This window comes from Ceratotherium simum, chromosome 10 (genome assembly GCF_057802395.1).
Source record: "Ceratotherium simum simum isolate JZ-2026a chromosome 10, ASM5780239v1, whole genome shotgun sequence".
In the NCBI taxonomy this organism is placed as follows: domain Eukaryota; kingdom Metazoa; phylum Chordata; class Mammalia; order Perissodactyla; family Rhinocerotidae; genus Ceratotherium; species Ceratotherium simum.
The window spans coordinates 4974315-4998430 of NC_141909.1; the positions used below are offsets into that span (position 1 = coordinate 4974315).

General features: G+C 36.4%; 1 protein-coding gene across 1 annotated transcript in view; it reads right to left on the minus strand.

The window, feature by feature from the left end:
* Positions 1-23034, minus strand: part of TNFSF13B (TNF superfamily member 13b) — a 31858-nt gene extending 8824 nt beyond the window's left edge. The window contains exons 1-3 of the mRNA XM_004423167.3: positions 22465-23034; positions 22276-22363; positions 7002-7058 (exon numbers count right to left, since the gene is read on the minus strand). Coding sequence (XP_004423224.1) covers positions 7002-7058; positions 22276-22363; positions 22465-22815 — 496 coding nt within the window. The 5' untranslated portion in view covers positions 22816-23034. The remainder of the gene's footprint in view (positions 1-7001; positions 7059-22275; positions 22364-22464) is intronic.
* Positions 23035-24116: the final 1082 nt, after the last annotated feature.

Here is a 24116-nt window from a genome sequence, read left to right on the forward strand (position 1 = left end):
ATGAGACTCTGAAGCACATCAATATTGAGGAGATACATTTAAGAATAATTTGCAAAGAAGTTTAAAAAGGAGTGGCCAAACAGGTAGGAACACGGTTAGAGAAACAAACTAAGGGGAGCATGTGTTTCAAGAAGAAGGGAGTCACCCAGTGTCAAATGCTATTGTGAGATTAAAGGTAAATCTCATCATTGCCTCTATGAAATAATTACATTGAAAAGTAAAAATAAACGAGAGACTTCCACCAGCAACATGACTCTGGAAACTACACCTCTCCTTTTTTACCTCCTGTAAGTCATATGAAAGAGACAGACAGATGCATGTTCTTCAAAGTAACTGCCAGGGCTGCCAGAACCACGGAGGCCACACTGAGGCTGAGTGTAGAACGGAAGAGAAGAAGCGACAAAATGCTGAGGGGGCCTGGCAGTGGCAAACTTCACAAGAAGCCAGCAAAAAGCGCCTTGCTAAAGGTCAAAAACCCCAGATACATACAGAACCTCCTACAGATGGACAGCCCAGGAGAAGAACCCCATATACACACAGAACCCTCCTACAGACAGACAGCCCAGGAAATTTCAATGTCAGCTAACAGAACTTGGGAAAGTAGGAGGAAAAAATGAAAACTCATTTAAGCAAAAATAAAAGTAGAAGTTTCAGAAGGGAAAATAGGTTTTGCACAAAACAAAATGAGATGGAAATAAAGAAAGAGTTAAGAATTTGAGAAAAAAATGTAGAACTATAGAATATAGAAGACAGGTAAAGAATTACCGGCATATACATAATCAGAATCCTGGAAGACAAAATAAACAGCAACAAAAAGCGAAGCAGAACAGCACAACCGCTTAGAGCTACTACAGACTGAAAGACACACCAAGCGCCAGGGAAAGTTGATTCAGAATAGTTTCAGTAGTTTCTTATTGCTGCTGTAACAACAAATTACCACAAACCTAGTGGCTTAAAACAACACACATTTATCATCTTTGAATTCTAAACATCAGAAGTCTCAGTGGGCAAAAATCAAGATATTGGCAAGTCTGTTCTTTCTGGAAGCTAGAAAATCCATCCCTCACCTCTCCAGCTTCTACAGTCTGCCTGTTTTCCTTGGCTCGTGGCCTCTTTCATCTTCCCAGGAAGCAAGCACATCATTCTGAACTCTGCTTACATCACCACATTGCCTTCTCTGACTCTGTCCCCGCTAACTCCCTCTCACAAGGAACTTTACGATTACACTGGGCACATCCAGATAATTCAGGATAATCTCCTCCAGTTCCTTATCTTTCTCACATCTGCAAAGTCCCTTTTGCCACATAAGGTTACTCACAAGTTCCAGGAATAAGGGGGTGGACATCTTTGGGGGGATATTATTCTATCTACCACAATAGTTAACCCTGAGATATATAGTAAAATAAGGATTGAATTTTTAAGGTTAATAAATAATTCTTTGCGTAATCAGACAAGAAAGTGAAACTACTTACGAGAAGAAAAATTTCTTTGACCTTAGTTTTCTCCAAAGTGCATATAGCCAGAAGGCAGTGGAGAAATTCCCACAAGATACTCAAATAAAGGAAGGGTAAACCAACAATTTCATATCCAGCCATCCTTAAAGTATAAAAACTACAACGAAACAGCTTTATCAATGCAAATATTTAGTGAGCACTGTTCTCATGTGCCCATTTTGAGTAAACTAGCAGGGAAGGAAATTCAGCAAACTAAGATATAAATGAGGAAATCACAGCAAAAAGACTTGCAGTGGGTATTGAATATATTTATCTGTAAAACCAAGACAAAAACACATGAAGGGAACACTTCGACACAGAAGAATAAAACAGTTTTATGTCATGAAAATGTAGAAATTATATAATTAACAAATATAGAGAAGTACAGGAGGAAAAATACGGATAGTAAATTTCATCAATTGCCTCATTTGTTAACAGCTGGGTCTCAAAGGATATAAATTAAAGTTGACAGATCAAGTAATACAAACATTTTAAAAGTACATAGGTAAACATCAAGAAATATAACATTAGTATCCAAAAAATATATGGTGGAGGACAGGAAGGATAGAGAAAATAAAGACGAATCATACTAATTTTATCATAGACCAGACTAGACAATCAATAGATATTGTCCATTGATATAATTATAGACGTCAGAGTGGAAAATGGCAAAGTAGAAAGCTCAAAGAATAAGTCCCTTCACTAAAGCAACAATTAAGCTGGCAAAAACTTATAGAATCTACCTTTTTGGATGTATGAAACCTAATAAAAAACCTATTGAAACCAAAGGAATGCTTAAGGAAAAAAAAAGGCTGTTAAATTTCAGGAAGAAATCATTATAGTATTTTTGCTTATTCACTTATATTCTCCATTCTTCAGGTTGGCAGCAGCCATGGAGATGGTGGCCTGAGTTCCAGGTGGCACCTTTCTGGGGCCAGGGAAAACAATACTCACTTTGTTCTCAAAACATTGTGGCTATGCATTTTGATCTGTTTGGAGGTTCCCTTCAGATGGCAGCAGCTCCTCAGGCTGATGTCAATCAAAAGCTTTAAAGACATAACTGTAGCCACCTGGAACAAGGGATAGCAGATGGAGCAGGTAACAGAATGACAAAAAACCTGAGAAGGAGGCAGCATAGGGGGAAGATATTTGAAGGAATGGGGAATACACCAAGGAATCTGTAATGCAACATACACGTCTAGAGTCAGATGCTCAGAAAAGAGCCAAAGAACCCTAAAACTAACACCTCTAGTTGATCTTTGGTCTCTGCACAAGCAGGAGGGGAAATCTAAGGCAGAGTTGCTGGAAGCCTGGCTAAATGATGAAGGAGTACTCCAGCTCAGAGCCAATCTGCTAGGAAAAGGTAGTATTTTTATGTTTTTTTTGGTTCCTGGTATTTAAGTAAATCTGTCAGGATTAGGATTGGAGATAAAAAAAATCTCTATAAGGCTGACTGTAGAGATAACAGAAAAAAGACTTCAGTGACTACACAGAACAAGGAACACAGTGCAAAAATATTTTGGAAAATTTAATAAACAAATAGACAACTGCAGCCCTCACCAATCAACAATAGCAAATGCTGGGGATGGGAGAAAATATTATTTCCAGAGTTACTATATTGTAATATTAAAATTGTCCAATTTTCAAAGAAAAACACAAGGCCTACAAACAAACAGAAAACTATAGACCATTCACATGAAAAAAAAATAGAAATTGGCAGAAACCATTCCTGAGGAAGCCCAGATACTGGAATTACTAGACAAAGACTTTATATCTTTTAAATATGCTTAAAGAGTTAAAGGAAACAATGCACAAAGAACTTAAGAAAACCAGACGAATTATATATGAACAGATAGACACTATCAGTAAAGAGATAGAAATTATTTTTGAAAAAAGGAAAAGAAAAGAAACCAAATAGAAGTTGTGGAGGTGAAAAGTAAGAGCTGAAATAAACAATTCACTGGAGAAGTTACACAGCAGGTTGAGCAGGCAGAAGACACAACCAGAAAACTTGAAGATAAGACAATTGAAATTATCCAGTCTGGGGACCAGAAAGAAAAAAGAAGGAAAGGAAGTGAACAGAGCAGAAGGGACCCGTGGGACACCACATGCATTATCAGAGTCCCAGAAGGAGAAGAGAAAGGGACAGAAAGAATATTTCAAGAAATAATGGCAAAACTCTTCCCAACTTTGAAAAAAGAATGAATCTACACATCCAAAAAGCTAAAAAAATTCCAAGAAGAATAAACTCAAGGAGATTCATGTCAAGACACATTATAATTAAGGAGTTGAAGAGAAAGTCAGAATCCAGCTAAGAAGCAGAATTACCCTACAGGAGAACAAACTGAGAAGTCACATTATATGTGTAAGAAGAGAGATTTCAATTTACTTACATCAGTCCCTTACATCAGGCTTAGTTCAGCCTCAAGAAAATTGCCTCAGCCCATGATTCTCCCATGGAGGGATGGTGAGATTGGAGTGTGTGTCTGGCCTCATGGCCTCTCAGAGTGCTTTCTGTGGTGCTGGTTTCTATCTCGCCTCATTTTGAGTGCTGAACCACCATAGGAGCTTAGTCCCATGATACAGTTAAAAACAAAGAAAAGAAAACAGCATCCCCTTATAGCCAACATTTTTTTTTTTTGCATGATTGTCGAAAAGCAGAGAACTGATGCTTTTCCTCCAGGAGGGAAGGAAGGAAGCAAAGGGGGCCTCGCTCCTGGCCTTAGAGTGGCTAATATCAAGCACTGCTGGCCAGGGAAAGTGTCTCCCGGTCAAAATCAGTCTATGAGAACGAGGAGGGGTAGCTGCTTTTTCAAACACACAGACAACAAGGCAAATTTATAGGGAACATGAAGGAAGAAAACAAATCTCCAGTAAACAATCTGAAAGGACTAGCTCCAATGAGTTGTAAATCACTTTCAACTCTAGCATAAAAGTTAAAAGATAAGAGAATTATAACTAAAATAATTTATTAATAGATATGCAATATAAAAAGATGTAAATTGTCACACCAATAACAAAGTGTGATGGCGAGAGAAGTAAAAATGTCATTTTTGTATGAGATCAAAGTTAAGTCGTTATCAGCTTAAAATAGACTATTATAACTGAGTTGTTTTATGTAAGTCTCATGGCAAACCAAATAGAAAACCTGTAGTAGATACACAATATTTAAAAAGAAAGGAATCAAAGCACATCACTGCAAAAAATAACCAAGCCACAAAGAAAGATATTCAAGAGAGGAAGGAAGAAACAAAGGAACCACAAATCAGCCAGAAAATAATTAACAAAAGGGAAATAATAAGTCCTCACTATCAATAATTACTTTAAATGTAAATGGATTAAATTCCACAATCAAAAGGCATAGAGTGGCTGAATGGATTAAAAAGAAACAAAATCCAACCATATCTTGTCTACAAGAGACTCATTTTAGCTTTAAGGACACACATAGGCTGACATTAAAGGGTTGGAAAACAATATGCCATGTAAGTGGTAAACAAAAGAGAGAAGTGGCTATTCTTATATCAGACAAAATAGACTTTAAGTCAAAAACTGTCACAAGGGACAAAGAAGGTAATTATATGATAATAAATGGATCAATTCATGGAGAGGATACAGCAAATATAAATACATATGCACTCAACATTGGAGCCCCTAAATATATAAAGCGAATACTAACAGATCTGAAGGGAAAAATAGACAGCAATACAATAACAGTAGGAGAATTCAATACCTCACTTTCAACAATGGATAAATCATCCAAAAGAAAATCAATAAGGAAACAGAAAACTTGAACACTATAGACCAAATGGACTTAACAGATATATACAGAATATGCCATCCTATAGTAGCAGAATATACATTCTTAAGTGCACAAGGATAATTCTCCAGGATAGATGAAATGTTACGGCACAAAATAAGTCTTAACAAATCTAAGACTGAAATCATATCAAGGATCTTTTCCAATCACAATGGTATGAAACTAGAAATCAATAACAGGAGAATAAGTGGAAAATTCACGAATACATGGAAATTAAACAGCACACTTCTGAACAACCAATGGGTAAAAAAAGAAGTCAAAAGGTAAATCAAAAAATATCTTGAGACCAATGAAAATGGAAACACAACATACGAAAATTTATGGGATGCAGTAAAGCAGTACTGCTAAAATATCCATGCAAACTAGCATTTACATACTGTTCAAGGCTTACTGGCATCACAAGGCCAACCCATGGGTCCAAAGAGCGAAGCACCCAGATAAGCATCCCTGGATCGATGGGGAGCAGCCACCACACCAGAAAGATCATAACACTCTGTGCAATTCACATTCACAGTGGAGTAGCAGCTGCATCTTTTTGTGTGATTTGGAGCATTTTCGTTTTTGGCCAAATGTGTAAAACAAACCTTTTCCAAGTTAAATTTTTTCAATTTTATCTTTGGTCCTTAGGGTCTTCTTCTGGCTTTATTTTAATTCTTAGGAAACAGTTTGCTGCCTATTAAAAGTTGCAAACATACGACTGGAAAATTGCAGAGCAATAAATAACAATAGAATTTCAAACAGTTTAGTATTTGTGTTACATTTAGGATAATTAAAGTCACATAGAAAAATACAGATGCGAGATAGCAATCCCAGAAATCATTACAAACACCAATCCAAATTCATTATCTGGACTCCTTCTTGTTTCCCCATCCCTGCCCCCAGCTTAACCTCTTGACACTTCTGAACTGCCTTTTGTGGTTCAAAACCCAAACATTCCCTTGCCCCTGCTTGCTTTATTTTTCTCCATAGCATTTAATTTTATCATTCTACATTTTACATGTTTGGAGGTTTTTTTCTGTTTTCCCCTCATCAGAAGGTAAATTCCATGAAAGTGAGGAACCATGCATATTTTATCCCCCTGCTAAGCCCCAGTCCCCACACAGTACTAGAACATTGCATGTTCTTAACCAATATATGTAAAATATAAAGCAATAATTTCATACTGGGGATTTATCATACAAATGTTATATTTATTTAATATAATATTAATAAATATCAATAAATTAATTAATATAAAATGTTATAAATATTAATAAATTAATATAAAATGTTTAGGATATGTTCAGTTTTATCTTCGTCCTACTGTGATTTCTACAAACTAATATAATAGGAGAATTAATATTTGTGAAGATGATCTTGAGTCATTTTGGAAGTGAAAATGATTTCTAAATAATAAAATATTGAATTTGGTTTAGTGTTGATTTTGTTTTATCTATGTCAAATATTTAAAATTTCTAAGTATTAGTGTCTCTAAGGCAATTCTGTTTGTTAGGTTATTACATTAGCCTAAATATTTATTGCCTAATCATTTTGAATAAATTCAATTTTACTATTTTACATCTGATTATAAGAAGTTTTGAGGCAGAGAGTTGATTTGATATGAAGCTTGAATACAGCCTTTTGATTTGAAACTGACAAGTGATTGAACTGGACTGAATTCTAAGTGGAAAAATTACTGGGACTATTTTTACCTTTTCGTATAGTAGGCGTGTCACTGTCTGCAATAAGTTGCAAGCAGTCTTGGGTGACTGAAAAGCAAAAACATATCATTTTAGTTACTTGAGTAGAAATAACAAGGGAACTAAGATGACTGAGAACACAAGGCTACAAACCCATCTTTCCAGTAACATGGAATCAATTATACTTTCTACATAGCTTACATATTGTTCTTCAAATTACTTTATGAAATTTGCCCACAGATTATAATATAACTTACACTGGAAATATAACATGTACTTGAAATTCATGTTTTAGAAAAACTCTATATGCTGTTGAAATATGTAGGTATATCATCTTTACAGTTTTAACCTAACTTGCTTTAAAATGTTACACCTGTATAGAAAGCAAGTTTAGTCATTGTCATTTGTTTTTTGGGTCTATCAAACACATGAGCCAGTTAAACTATCAGATTATTCTAAAACAATTTTCTGTTTTAAAAAATCTAACATTAAATAATGACTCACTAGTACTGAAAACACTTCTATTAACATTACTGAAAATAATTAAATAATTGCTAACTTTTATTGAGCTGATATAAATCCAGGCAACTTCACAAAAATCCTAAAAATTACGTTTTAGAAACTAAGTCTTGGAAAGTATAAACAATTTGTTCAGTCCCCAGAGGTGGAAAGTGACAGAGCCAGAATTTAACCACGCCTATTTCACTCTGGAGCCAAAATCAGGGATTTGGTAAAATATTTTGGACAAAAAAGAGAAAGAGAGATAGAATATCTTTTAAAAATAAAGTGGAAGATTTCCCTGAGACTGCATAGTCAGTAAAGCTTCTGGGAAGCATCCATTCAAATCACATATTACTTGCAGCATATTCCAGAGAATATTCAAGGGAATAAATATTCTGTTAAATACAGAGACACGCTTTCAAGTAATAAGCAAAATAAGTACACCATCTGCAGGAAAAGAATGCAAAGCAGTAAGTATCTATGAAAAATAGGAAACGTAAACCTAAGTGTGCCTATTTTAAGTTAAGGAAACATTAGTTCAGATTTTTTATTATCTAGCAAGTATTTTATTCAAGTTGAAGTAATACTTTAAAAACATGCTTTTCAATGTATACATTTTAAGAGCTTGACACAGTGGATAATTCCTGCTTCAGCTGATTAATTGAAAAATTTCTAATATTTAAAACGTGGAATAACAGATGTAATAATTACATGATATTCTGAAGCCATGCAAATGAATAGGCCTAAAACGCACACTGTTAAAGGTAGCAACCACATGAGAAAATCTGTTAAAAATTTCCCTTGGTATTTAAATGTGGAAATAAAATGTTAAAAACTGCAACTCCTTTATAACCTTTATAACCAGGAGACTTTTCTAACACATTTTCATGATAATCTGATCATTTCGATAGGAGTAGAACATTTTGGTCTACTTTGTGATTCTTTTATTCATCTGTACACAACAGCAGCCATGTCTGTGCCACAGGGAAAATGTGACTCATTAGTGCAGTTACTATGGCAGACCCCGTGTCACGGAAAATATGTAAAAGCACTGTAACAGCAGAATAGCTGTGAATAAGGGCAGCTTGAAAGAAAAGAGTAACAAAGCAGCCAAAGTCTGAAGGGCAAAATATCTAGAGTAGCCATTTTAAACCTATTTTAAACGTGTTCTCATTTTTCCGAAAAAACTTCCTAAGGAATTACTCCTCACGAGGCACCATGACAAGTTCTGTGGGGAATGCGAAGGTCAATCAGAGCATGTAAAGCTTTAACCTCTCCTCCACACAGAAAAAGAAGAGGATGCTGATAAAAGTCAAAGTCAAATTTCCAAATTTTCCATCTTTCCTTTGTCATATGTGTACACGTATATCGTAAAGATTAAATGAGATAATGCTTATGAAACATTTAGTACTATACCTGGTACATAAGTGCAAAATCAATCTAGGATATTATTATTAATAGTAGTGCTAACATTTTTGTTCTTAACAGTATTAAATAATAAAAGGACACTATGAGAGCATGAAGACCAAATGAAGCTGATAAAGAGACCAAAGAAATACCAGAATACATAACTTCCTATTGAAATTAATCCTTTCCCTGACTGTTTCCCCCAAACTCATTCAAACCCAGAAGACTTACATATTCTACTTAGACAGAAAGAGGTTTACCTGAGTGATACCTCGACACTAGACACTACCAAGCTGATATGAAGGTACCTGAAATTTTTTTTTTTTTTTTTTTTGGTGAGGAAGATCAGCCCTGAGCTAACATTCATGCTAATCCTCCTCTTTTTGCTGAGGAAGACCGGCTCTGAGCTAACATCTATTGCCAATCCTCCTCATTTTTTTCTTCCCCAAAGCGCCGGTAGATAGTTGTATGTCATAGTTGCACATCGCTTCTAGTTGCTGTATGTGGGACACGGCCTCAGCATGGCCGGAGAAGCGGTGCATCAGGAGCGCCCGGGATCCGAACCCTGACCACCAGCAGCGGAGCACGCGCACTTAACCGCTAAGCCACGGGGCTGGCCCGAAGGTACCTGAATTTTAACCTCTGCAGCCCAACTAAAACTTGGCCGCAAGCTACACGTTGAAAAACCATAGTCTATTCCATCATGTAGTAGCAGGAATCTAACTTTTAGAAGAAAATACACTAGGGAGAGAAAAATTTATTTCAAGAAATACTCTTCAGAAAAGAAAATAGGATATTAAAATGACAGTTCATTCACAGTGTTTGAAAAGCAGCACTGAAGTTAGTGCTGTTCAGGAATTTTCCTTGTTCCAGAGAAAGTCACTGGGCTTTTCAAGGAGTTTTGTTGGAAATAAGAACAGGAGGTTCCATCCTGGCCTCATCAGATGCTGCATAGGCCTCGTCAACATTATCGGTGTTATCTACCTCTTTTACCTCATTTCAACTATTCCTTTTTAGGAAATTTGACATCTATTATCAACTTATCTCCAGTTCAGTATTTTAGGGATCTCTTTCCAATTCAACATAGATCCGATCTTGAACTATAGATTATTGCTCACAAAAAGTGAGCCAAAAAAGAGAAATATGGTTTTTTGATATCTCCCAATAGCATAGATTTTTCAACCACAGGAGTTTTGAGAATGCATAGTCTAATGTAAGAAACACAATATTGATAACAATTGTAATATTAATTGATTGTGTTTGGTTTTCAAAAGTCTTTCACACATCTTTCCCTCTAGGACAATTGAAGGGAATTACATAAGAGTTTGAGAATAATTTATCCCTTATTTTTTGCTGAGACAGTTTCGCCCTGAGCTAACATGCTCTGCCAATCTTCCTCTTTTTTTGTATGGAAGCCACCATCACAGCACGTCCACTGACAAGCGAGTGGTGTAGGTCCACGCCCAGGAACCGAATCTGAGTTGCCAAAGCACAGCGTGCTGAACTTAACCATTAGGCCACTGGGGCTGGCCCAAGAATGGTTTATTTTTTTAACTAAGCAAGGCAATAGCATACATTAAAACTTTCTGCATCTGATGGAGGGACATCTATTTCTAAATCTATATACTATATATTAAAATGATGTGTGAAACACAGATAACTAATCTTGTTAAGTATGTTTTACAGCATAAGAAAATTGACTCAAAATATTAAACTTTGTGGAAAATATTTCTAAAAACAAAATAGTATATTGATGACAGAAATAGTTTACAAAAGACAATTCCTAAAATAAAAACTCTTAGAACAAAAATAATTTGCTATTGCTCAATATTTGATATAATAAAATACAACCAACTTCACAATTAGAATGGAATTTAAACATTTTCCATATGGAAAACACTTTGAGTTTGAAAGCCACCTTTTTAAGTGTAATAGTCAAATACCATTTAATCAGGAGAACGGATTTGAAAGTTTATGGGATTGCTCATATCTGTTGTGTTATTTTCTGTGTTGGGACCAAACCCTTTCAAATTGGAATCTGGTTTATTATAAATTGTTTCAAAAAAGCTAAATCTAACATAAACTACCACAAATAATGCAATTAGTGCAGATTATGCATGGATCTTACCAAAAACATCGCACATAACTCTTTTTCCATCACATTTGCCCTATCCATATGACCTTTACTTACTAATGCATCCCAGTTTTTCTCGCTCATCTATTCAAGAAGCTTCTTCCAAGCTCTTCAGTCTGGATGAGATGTCCGTCCTGCATTTCCCTTTATCTCTTCTTTCATCTGTCGTTGTCCTTGTTGCACTATACGTTCTTAAAGAATGAGGACTCTTTGAAGGTGGTGCCTCTCCTTCATTTCATATACCTTATCGTTCGGTTTATGGAAGTCATGACAAATGTAGTTTGATTTCTCTTGAACTAGTTTTGAATAAAAAAATCACTGGCTGGAAAAGTTTAATTAGGAGAAATCTCTTAAAGATCTAAATATTGACCTAATGCTGGACATAGATTTATGAAGAGATTGAAGCAAGCCTGGTTTTGGGATAAACATTTCTACTGAAATGGAAATACAAGAATTCAGGGGTTGAAAACTGGATTATAAAGTTTTATTTGATCAGCAATAAGCAGTTTGCCTTGAATGGTTATTTATAAAACCAATGAGAGTTTTAAAAGAATTTCTAGAGAGCTAGATTGAGAAGTATATATTTGACCAACTACAAAATAGAAAAAAATTAGGAATTCTTAATCTTGAGAGGGGCCTGCCTGACACATTGTGCTTGACAAAAATCATATATGTGTCTATTTGTAGAATGAGATGCCATGAAGGGAGAATGAAACCAAAGGTTCAGCTGTTGACTGGTAATCAATATAATACAAGGATGATTTGGTCTCAAATGCAATTATATAAATGGAGCATCCAAGATAAATAGTGAAGAAAAACTTTACAGTTTGTGACTAACGACTATATGTGTTTGAAGGAGAATTAAAAACTAATAATAAAGACCAGTTTTCAATTCTAGGGAATTCAAAAAGATGGTAGCACTAAAATGGTCTTGGGGAAGTAAGAAAGGGGTCCTGGTCTTTGGGAGGGCTTGGAAAGGTGTTGATAAAATAAAATAGAAATAACTAAGAAAAACATTTGAATTGAAGATTTTCTGCGTGTGTGTGTGGATGTGTAGAGAAAGAGCCTTAAGCATTAATTGGATACTGTCATGTACCACCCATAAGGCAATTATGTTCTATGCCCAAAGCAATGTTGGAGATGTAAAATGGTAGCTGTTTACATAGCCTCACAAACACTAAGAGTAAAAGAAACCAAACAACAAAAAACACCATCTTCATCTACTGTTGTTTCATTTTACAATTGAGCAAATATGTTAATTTAAAATTGCTAATTTTATAGTTGAGTCGTCATTTCCACAGGATATGTTTTTTCTTTTGCTATGACTTCTTTACATTATTTTAGAATAATTCGCCTTATTAATGATGTATACTCAGAAGGCACTGGATATCAGTTAACTTACCAGTGAAAAACACTAGCTTCATGACACAACATGCAAACATGCCTGAAGTCAAGGAAGGTAAAACCAAAAATAGAAATACGCCTGAGAGTCTGGTGAAAGCTACCAATGAATGGCACAACTGGTTGCTACATCTTCAATCTCCCCTTGCACATTTCTATCTGGATGCCGTGGTGATACTCAAACTCCACATGCCCGCAATCTATGTCTTGATCTTCCTTACATACATTCACCTCTTACTCCTCTATTTTCTCTCTTAGTGGATATATAACCATCATCTAAGTTCCCCAAGCTGGAAACTTTATAAAGTTGCCTGATCCCTTCATCCTCAATCTTGAAATCCAACTAATAATCAAGGTCGAATGGTTTGAATTTTTAACTTTTGTTCAATTTAGATTCCATCTCTCATTCAACTCATTCAACAATTTTATTGAGCACTGAATCTATGTCATATATTGTGCTAGGGAAAGCAAAAAAAAGGAGACATCATTCCTACCCCCGTGAAGCTTACAATCTAGTGAGGGAAAGATATGAATTAATATCACAAAAACAGAATTAAAATTGCAACTGTGAGAGAGAGACAGTGCCCAGACATTTGATCCAATCAGGAAAGCTTCTCTGAGCAGTGACACTTGAACTAAAGTCAGAGGAAGAAGGGGATAGAAATATTCCAGACAAAATTAATAGTCATGAGTATACATAAAGGCTGATGCTGGAGGGGCACAGCAAGTGTGGCTGGAGGGGAGAGAGAGAATGATAAAAAATGGTAAGATGAGGAACATGGTAGCCCAAGTTCAGATCTTTACCCTCACATTCTTGACAATTACATTAGCTTACCAAGTTGTGCCTCTTCTCCTTTCTACAATTCCTAGTCCATCACTTGCATTTCCTCCAGAATTATCTTCCTAAACCCAAATTTTATCTTGTCCTTTAACTCCTTCAATGGGTTTCCCTTGCACACAAAACCCACGTCTACCTTCACAGCCTCATGAACTCTACTCTCCCACCCCCAGGTGTACTTAAACACACCTTCTCAGACCAGGAGGTCGTCTTCACACTTCCATGGCTGTATATCTGCCATTCCCTCTGGCTAAACATTCCTCACCTTTCCATCTGGGGAAACCCCATTCATCCTTCAGGGCTCAAATCAAATATAAACTCTTTCCCTGATCCTTCTAGCTAAATATTTGATACCACTACACTTTGTACATACATTGAAATACATTTCACTTTACATATTAATTGTTTTTATAACTGTCTCTCTCCCTAGACTGTGAGTCACTTGATATTAAGGACCATCATTCACAAATTTGCACAGTGTCTGGTTTACAGCAGACTAAAAAAAAAAAAAATCTGTGGAACAATTTAGAAAAGAAAATAGACATCATAACAACATCCAACTTTTCTAAATAATTCTTAAAAATCCCATCCTTACATCCAGTTTTATAATACATATTAAATCAAATTAAATTAATGCTTATGGAAAACAGGTTCCATTAAAAAAATCTATTTCCAAGATATCTGGACCCTCTAACAATAAATCTTTGGGTCCATGGTTATATGGAAAACATTTTCCATAACAAATAATCCTCAATAATAAGTTGTTGAATCTTCATCCATAGAACTGTAGCATGCTATAATATTTTTTAAAGTAAATGGTTGTGTATCGTTTCTGTAAAATTTCTTGCTCTTTATTTCCCAGAAGAAGCTCTAGAGCAGCAGACAGAAGAGTTATTGTCACTTTCCTCTGTCTGTCTCAAACAGTCCAGCCACAGGAGGAGAAAGGAGAGCAGAGGAAAGCCTGAACTTGTAAAAACAATCAACCAATCAACACTGGCAAAAATCCAAAAATTCAGAAGTGTAAAGGGATAATTAAGGTGTTGGCATGTGTTGTGCCTCTTCCTCCCACCAGAAGGAGGCCTCTCCTCATATTTTTCCTGTTTCCCACACCCTGGGATACACTCTCCTCTTACTCAATTCCATTCAACCTTCAAAACCCAGCTCAGCTCTTCTCCACCAGGGTCTAGACAATCTTTCAGTGTGTGATCTCCACTGCTAACATTCTGTGATTCCATAACTAGATGTCCTTCTCATTGGTAATAATATTAATAACAGTCTAGGCCTCTCTAAGACCCAATATTTTTTCTCAAATCTGGTGTCTTACTTGAACATTAAGCACATACAGTTTGCATAATCAAAAAAACAATTTATAGTGATTAGATAATGAATTAAAACCTTAGTTCTCAAACCAATTAGCTGTTTAATCATGAGATTGACACTTAATTTTGAAATATTTTTTCTAATCTGTATAATGAAAATAACAACATCTATTTCATAGTGTCGCTGTGAGAATTTGTTGAAGTCATAATTTACATGTGCTTTGTAAAGGCTAAAGAGCTTGCTACTTTTCTTATTGTTACTTTATTATCTTAAAATTTACATTAATTTTGTTTAATTTCTCCAACTAAATATTTCGCTTACTGAACTGAGGAATTGACTATGTCTGGGCTTCAATTCTTTCATCTAAAGTGAAGACAATATGCCAACCTAATAGGGTTATTGAGAAGGTAAATGACATCAGAGACCCACAGGGCCTAACCGAGAGCTTGCACATGGAACATACCCAATAACTTTGTTTCTCTCTCTCTTTTTCTGTATATTTTGGAGTGACTACCTCAGAGCTTTGCACATTGGGTGTTTCCTCTATTTTGAGAAAAATCTGTTTCATCTCTAACTCTTCGGAATTGGTAATACCCTTTAAGAGAAAATCTTACCACAACTAAAGTGCAGCTGCCCAGTACAGCTCTTTTAAGTAGCAATTGACCTACAAAAAGCATAATTACACATTAAAACTAATAGTATCCGTTCCTACAGAATTATTAATGAGAACACATCCCTCAACATTCTGAATTTACTTTTAAAATACCTACCCATATCTGCAATATTTTTTTAAGTTGAAAGAATAAAGAATTATTGAGCTTTCAAGGAGAAGGTAGAAAGACTTACTCTGGCCTCCCTATTTAAAACAGAAACACACCCTCTTCCCCCTCCCTCACCTTTCACACTGCTCATTCTCTTAACTCTGCCCTGAGATTTTCACATTTTCAATATATTTACCATTTTCTAGTATAATAATTTACTCATTAATCATGTTTATTATTTTCTGTGTCTTTCCACCTCACCGTAATGTAACCTCTGATGGGCAGGAAATTTTTATCTGCTTTGTTTTTTGATCAAGACCCAACACCTAGAACAGTGCTTGGAACATGGCAGGTTTGTGGAATCAGTGGAAGAGACACAGCATCACTTTTGGCTGCAGTGATTGACTCGTTTCCTAGCTCTTCTATTTCCCAAAACTTTAAATTTGACAAGAACAGGGTTTAAAGATTTGGTTGTCAGGTCACTATTTTCATTTTAAATACTTTTTTGAAATTGGACAGAAGCCAGCTCTTGCAACACTGATTAAAGAGTCTCTCGCTATGGAAGCAGGGGAAAAGAAAAATAACAGTCAGGGAAGATTCTGGTCAAAGATCACCATGACAACATCCAGCTGTTTCTCTTCTAGGAAGGTACACGCCCTGACTGGGTAAGAGGCTCCAGTTAACCTAACTTTGCTATAAATTGGATGGTTGACGTCTACATTGCATGCTTTCAACACTCATTTTACAGCTTTATATGTTACAGCTGAGCCAGAAATGTCAATGAGACAAAGACTGAAGGTTTCAGACCCTCAGACATCCCATCTTTCCTTGTAAAGGAGAATGACTATGCATTTCAAGAAAGAAGACTCAAAAATAGTATTGATATTTTTACTCTTAACAACTAAAAATGTCTACCCCAGAGAAATACTTAAGTTACAATATTAGGTGTTAATTTATGTACACTGTATTCGAAACTCTGACATAAAAAAATATTAAATACAATGTGGTGTCCTGGATAGTTCCTGGAACATAAAAAGGACACCAGTGGAAAATCTGGTGAAATTCAAATAAAGTCTGGAGTTTAGTGATTAGTTAAGTCCCAGTGGTGGTTTCTTAGTTGTGACAGTTACCACGGTAGTGTCAGATGGTAACATAGGGGGAACTGGATGAGGTGTATATGGCAACTCTCTGCACTATCTTTGCAACTTTTCTGTAAGTATCAAGTAAGTCCAAACTAAAAAGTTTATTTAATAATGGAGAAAATATGGGCCGGCCCTGTGTCTTAGAGGTTAAGTGCGCGCGCTCTGCTGCTGGCGGCCCGGGTTCGGATCCCGGGCGCGCACCGACGCACCGCTTCTCCGGCCATGCTGAGGCCGCGTCCCACATACAGCAACTAGAAGGATGTGCAGCTATGACATACAACTATCTACTGGGGCTTTGGGGGGAAAATAAATAAATAAATAAAATCTTTAAAAAAAATAATGGAGAAAATAACTAAGTATATTGGTGAAAATCTTATAATAAATACTTAGTAGATAAAATATGGGTAATTTTTCTGGTCTTATTTTTATATTTCTTTGAATTATTCATGTTTTCACCACTATTTTACTATTACAATTGAGACAAGTATAATAAATATTATCAATAAAAAATTATTTTAGTCTTTCTATAATCTAAAACACATGGATTTCTAATAACCTCTAAATTCCCCACTGAATAACAAGAGAGAAAAGACAAAGGTCACCAGATTTTATTAATAAACTGTCTTAATTCAGCAGGAACTGATTTGAAAGACTTCATTTTCTTGGTGGACTCTAAAGATGCTTATCTTTAGGTTCTTAAAATGAATAGAATTATAGTTAGTTGAGGGTTCAAAACATGAGTCATCATGATTCCATTTGTAAAGAAATTCTAGTACATAACACTTTCAAAGCCATATCACTTTAGTTATTTTTTTGATTGGGAATATCTCCAAATACACTTATGGGCTTAAAAGTGAATTTTTGGCTAATATGAAACAATTTGGCCATTCTTTGATCCTGGATTTCCCCACATTTCTGTTTGTTATACTATTATCAGAAATTATCTTATGAAACACATGAAACTTAATAAGACTTTCATTTGAAACACAACATAATTAAGAAAAACAAAACTGGAGCCAAAGTACCAAATTTTAAAATTAGGTAAAAGCAGTGTTTACCCTTGGGAGGGCTGGAGGGAATACTAGGTGGGCGTGTGAGTGGATGGTGATGTCTGTCCCTTCATCTACTGCTGTTCAGTTTGTGAATATTCATCAAGCTGAATCCTTAAGATATGTGCCCTTTTCTGTATGTAAATAATACTTCAATTAAAATTTAAAAAACATTAAATAAAACCAGAAATCTATGAAAGCATAGTTAAAGAGGTTGCTGAGTATGGGAGTTTCTCTATGACTTTTCAGTGAGCCCAAATTGTGCCCCTACCAGGTATACTAAGAGGGTCTGAGGCAAGGGGTTCCCAAACTCTCCCCCAGACTGTAGTTTTGATCAGACTCATTGTTTTGTTAATTAGTTGTTTTAAATGTCAAATTAAAAAATTTCATAAGATGGCCTCTGATCAAAACCTGACAAATGAAGAAATATGGGAAAATCCCTCCCAAAATGATGCCAAATCATTCTATTTTACTTCATACTGAGCCCAAAATCGATCAACAAATATTCATAGAATAGCTACTGTATGCAAGTGTCATGATGAACATGTGCAAGAAGAAATAGGACGCAGACCACAGAAGTCTCTACCATTTGGTTGTACAGACAGAACGTACACAAATGAAAAGACAACAACCTTCCTAGGTGGTATATAATAAATACCAAATACTGTGCTGGGGAGATCGGGATGTCTAGCCCAACACACTGAAATTTAACTACAAATTGAATATACACACAATAAAATTGAAGTGCCTGGTGAAATTTGGGTTGGAATTATAGAAAAATAAGTTGGGTAACATTCTGGTGTGTTATTTAGCAATATTTAGCTATGAACTTTTTTGACATAGTTATAAAATGATGGCACATTGATGTTGAAGAACATACGTAGAAGGCAGAGTATTCTTTAAAAAATCTAAAATAATACATCTGTTAAGCATAAATCCACTAAATGTGTTGACGTAGCTCAAAAGTAAGCATGAGATCAAATGCTATATCATTTATTGAAAACTCTGTACATTTTTAACAGTTTAACAAGCTATTTGAAAAGGCCTAGATTACAAAATAGCAACAAAAGTTTTTAAATTAATTATGAAAGAATAGTGAAACCTATATAAGAAAAACTAAGTCTTACTGGGAAATTTAAAATTGGATATTTAATAGAGAGATATTAAACATCCTTGAATATATAAATTGAATAGTGTGAAAATTCATTTTCTTCTTCAGAGTTACAGTTTGTATAAAATTCCAACAAAAATGTCAATGGCTCTAAAATGTACATAGAAAATTAATAAATAAGAACATAAATGAACACTTTGAAAGTACAAGGCACAACCTAAGGTTTTTGAGTATTACCTAAAATAAATGAGAACAACTAGAATGGAAACAAAAACGAAAGAAAGCTGCATAGATTCAAACTGCATCAAATTTTCTCAATTCCAAAAAAATGACCCTACCATACAGAAAAAAAAAAATCATTGAGTTTCAGACAATCTTCTGGGTATATATACATTAATTCTGGAGGAGTGATAAACAAAATAAATTTTCCCTGCACAAAAGGATAGTGTCTGAAACAACATTCAAGCCAATTTCACTGACAAAGAATAGCAGATATTACCTGTCTCTAAGATTCTCGTCTTCAAACCTTCCATCTCGGATCTATGAATGTTATGAGCATACATAGAGAGAGATATAGAGATATACAGAGATATATATGTACTATGTACTATATATATACGTTATACATACATATATACTATATATCATATATACTGTATATATATACTATACATGTATACTATATATACAGTCATGTGTCGCTTAACGATGGGGATACATTCTGAGAAATGTGTCGTTAGGCGATTTCGTCGCTGTGTGAACATCATAGAATGTATTTACACAAACCTAGAGAGTATAGCTTACTACATACCTTGGCTATACAGTACTAATCTTATGGGACCACCATAGTGTATGTGGTCTGTCATTGACCGAAATGTAGTTATGCGGCTCATGACTGTATACTATATTAAAGGTTGATAAAAATCTGAGGCAAACCATGATAATGACAGTAGTGATTACATCTGGGCTTTGGAAACTGGGTAAATTTTGACTTCTTGTTTAGAATTTTCTGTTATTCTCCAAATTTTCTAAAAATAGAAGATAAGCTGGGGATATGTTTCATCAGTATACAATTTTTGGACACCATAAAAACACAAATATGTAAAAATATCCACATGGGAAGAAATTTAAAAATATTAATAGAGGATATTTTAGGGAAGTGGGCTTAGGAAATTATTGATTTCTTACTCAGTTCTTTACTTCTTAAATATGCTGTAATGAGCCTATATCCTCTTTGGAATGGTAAAGTTAAGGTTTATTTTTAAAACTAATATTTAGAGGCAGGGGACTACTAGCAGAGAAGGTTGAAGAAGATTGAGGCATCCTGATCCTACTGAACATTGAAGCTCATTATATTACAAAATTACTTAAAATATTTTATTTAATACAGATAAACAGAATAATAAATCAATGAAAAAAAAGTTTCAAAATAGATTCAACTATATATGAGGAACTTTTAATACAGTAAAATTTCCAACACAAACAAGTTAAAAAGAATCATCTAGTAAATTTGGTAGAGATATTTAGCAGCAGTTTGGAAGGAAAAAATAGAAGAAGAAAGGGGAAGTTAAAGCTGGTGTGAAATGAGCTTCCAAAATAAATGCCAGCAGGATTGATGAGTTAAATACCAAACTAAAACACTAAATTATAAAAAAGTCAAAGTAGCGGAAAATAGAATCGACTATTTAAGAGATTACAAACAAATATATTTTTAGCTTTGATGTATTAGAGAAAGTCAAAAGGAAAAGTTTGTCACATTAAAATACACAGATGCAAAATCTCTGTACAAGTTTAAAAAAGCAGCAAAATATTGTGAAAATATTTACATCAAAATTCTGATAAACGTTAATATGTGTAATATAGAATTTAGTCAAAATTATAAAAAATTAGGACAGGCAAATGAGGGAAGATATAATAAAAATTAGCAGAAGATAAAATTAGAAGTATCAAAATATGCGGAAAGAAGTTAATTCTTACTTGTAAACAAGCAACAAATTAAATTTGAGATACTGCTTTACAACTACAAAAGTAGCCAAAATAAATTTTCAAAGATAAAATGCTGTAAGAATGTGGAGAACTTGTACACTCTCTTTCTGACTGCACACATTTAGAACTCATTTGGGAAGCAATATGGTAACAGGTAGCAAGAGTGATGATGATGTTCATCCTCTTTAGCTCAGACATTCCATCTATGGAATTTATATTGAACATATCATTCCTCAGAAACAAGAGATCTGCACAAAAATTTTGGCATGTTCCATTATAGCCAAAAAAAAATGGAAATGATCATATTAAATAATCGTATGATAATAAACTAATATAGATGCATGAGAAATTACTTAGAAATAGGGAAAATGCTTATGGTATAATAGGTGAACACAAAAATATACCATAGTATATATGCTGTATTTTTTCAATTATGTAGAAAATGTAGACGATCAAATGCAAAATATGAAAATAATTGATGTGTTAAAGTATAGTAAAAATATGAGTGTTTCCTAGTTTAAAAACGTTTAAACCTAATTGTTTCTGATAATTGGCACACAGATAGAAGAACCAGATACAAAAAATTACGGTTTTATAAAATAAGGAAGAATTTTTTTCATGAATAAAGCATTTACTGAAAAATAAGCTTACAGTCAGAGTATCTAATGTGTGTGTCGAATAGCACACCTCGTCTGTGTCCTTCACGTGCTTCTCTTCAGTACAGATGTATGTAATGATCACACGCGCTCTGCTTTCCTCCAGGTCACTGTGAAGGTGAAGGAAATGGCAGGTGGGACAACACCTGTCCTACCGCAGGCCTGCCTGGCACATTCGAGGTGCTCAGAAACGTTCTTTCAATATAAAAGGGAAACGATACCAAGGATTTGTCAAATTGTGATATTAGAAAATGCAATGCAAATGCTCTTGTTCGTCTTTGAAACAAAGGAATTAGAACTAAGCATTTTGGGAGGCCTCACCAAATCCGAGGTTTCAGGAATCTGTAAGATTCTGTGGAATAAGTGGAACATGAAGAAAGGTGGAAATCACTCAAGAAGTACTACAAGAAGATTATAAATGTATGGATCTTCTGGAAAAGCGTATGTAAAAGAAAATTTTTTAAATTAGAGTGTGTGTGTATAAAATACACTGTATTTAAAGCAAGAAGCAAAATAAAGCACAAACACACACCTGCTCCCACTACGACCTTGGTTTCACAGCACACCAGGCAGGCCATGCTTGTCTCGAGCCGGTGTCTACGGCCCAGGTAGACAGAATCTAATTCTGTGCTAACATGTCATGCTTTTTATCGGAGTGATGGACAATGCTTCTGACATACGGGTGAACTACCTATTGGAGGAAAAATATGTGCCCCATTTTTTGCTCCTTTATGCTTAATGTATGGCACAGGCAAATATTTCCACCCCCAAAATCTGCTCATTGGAGGACAAAACTGCTGTGCAGCCTATTAAATCTGCAAGTGCTCTGGCTTTGCCACAAAGTCACATCTGGTTCAGACGGCAAATTGCACTGTCTCTACGTTATGTTCAGCTCGCGCGCCCCCAAACCGGATGCGGTCCTCCACACCTGTGAACGCTGAGATCCCCGACTCCTAAACGCTTCTGTTCCCCAAACCTACCTGTTTCTTCTGAGTCCGAAACGGCACGCTTACTCCTGCTGCTTTGATTGGAGTTGCTTTCTCCTAGAGCTGGTGGTGCAAAGATGCCCTAAGAAGAGAAAAACCCCAAGTTATGGCACAGACCTCTGCGGTGGGGGAGGCAGCAGTGCGGGGAGACTCGTGCCTGGGCTGCAGCTGCTGCAAACTCACTTTCAGTGCGGAGGTGGCAGCTGCAGCCTGCCGCACAGCTGCCCGGGGGGCTGCTGCTCCCGCGCGGGGCGGGCCTGGCGGCCGCTCAGCGTGCTGCGCCTGCAGTTCCTCCCGCAGGCTCCCCAGCTCCGTTTGCAGGGCGACCACCCGGCAGAAGGACACCACCGTGAGGCAGCAGGACAGCAGGGCCAGCAGCAGGGGCACGGCCAGCAGCTTTCCATCTTTGGAGAGGCGGACAGAGGGGCTTTCCTTCTGGGGGAGGATGGAGACACTGTCCTTCAGTTTCATTTCTTCTCTTCTCTTAAGGCAAGAAGAAAGGCGTGACTGCTCCCCTCGTGTGGAGTCATCCATCTCACTCCTTGAACTTTGGAGGTTCGGGCCTTTAGAATCAGTGACCACGGGGAATGGATCATTTCCTGTTATCTGTGTTTGTTGATGTCCTACATTGACTACATCGCCCAGCGTGGCTCTCGCCCTCAGGAGAGTTCTCCCGAATTTTCTTCTCTCTGCCCCGCTGCATCTCTGCCCTACTGTACGCTAGGTCTTCCTGGCATTCGCCCTTCTATTCGATTGCTCAATCAGTCTTCCTCATTTCACTTTCAGTTTTTGTAAGAATTTTAATGACATCTCAAAACACTCATACACACACGGGCCCCTTAAACCCACTGATTTGTCGGAACCTCGGGTTTGGGTCAGCACACTTAAGGGCACTTTTAAGCCGTGCAGTGTTTAAGGAGCTCCCTCTTAGGCGTTCTCAGAGAACTGGGTCTACTTGGGGCCATGTGGCTTTGTAGGAAAGGGGAAAAGAACATGAAAGTTCCTGCTGGTGTAATAAAAATAATGAATGTGAGGTCAGATAGCTAAGTGCTTCAGTATTGAACTGTACTCAGCTGGAAAGTGATTTATTAACAGCCATTAAGCAGGAAACAAAATGAAGTGTCCTTAAAGGAGGCACGGAAGTCCGCTGGGGACTCTTCTCTTTATTGTTATCTCAGCAATGTAATTAAAAGCATGTGGCTAAACTTTGGAGACCTATTTAAATTAGATACGGGTGTGTTCTTCTACGGGGGAATGCATTTCCAAGGGAAACTTGCTAATCATTTCCTTCTGGGACTCACTGCTAGGGAGTCCGTCCCCCACAGGACACCCCGCCCCAAGGAGCGGTCCCACCTCTACTGTTCCCGCTTCTGGAGCTTCAAGTCCCTGCTCAGTGTGATGCTGTTTCGAGGCTAATGGGCCTTATCTCCAGCTCCAAATGCCCCAGTCCGGCCACTTACTGCTCTTTGCTAAAGCAGCTTATCTACCAGTCCACAGTAGGTTGACTCTGCCCCAGTCGAACTGCACGCAAAACGACCTGACTCAACCCAGAATCACTTCAGTTTCAAATCCCTATGGTTGGACGTGGTGTTGCTGCCTTGTCTTGATGGACGGCTCCTGGACATTTCCCGGTTTCTGGGTGCTTGGCTCTCAGCACCTACATATTGAGCAAGGAGCTTACACTTCAGTGATGTTACTGAGCACTTGCCGAGGCCTGGCTAAGCACGACTCCCCCTTGAGCAAAGACTGCAGAGCAGGAGCTCTATCTGACCCCACATTTCTATGCCATCTTCAAAAGAAAGTTACAGAAATGAGGTAAGTAAGGGTAAGGCCTC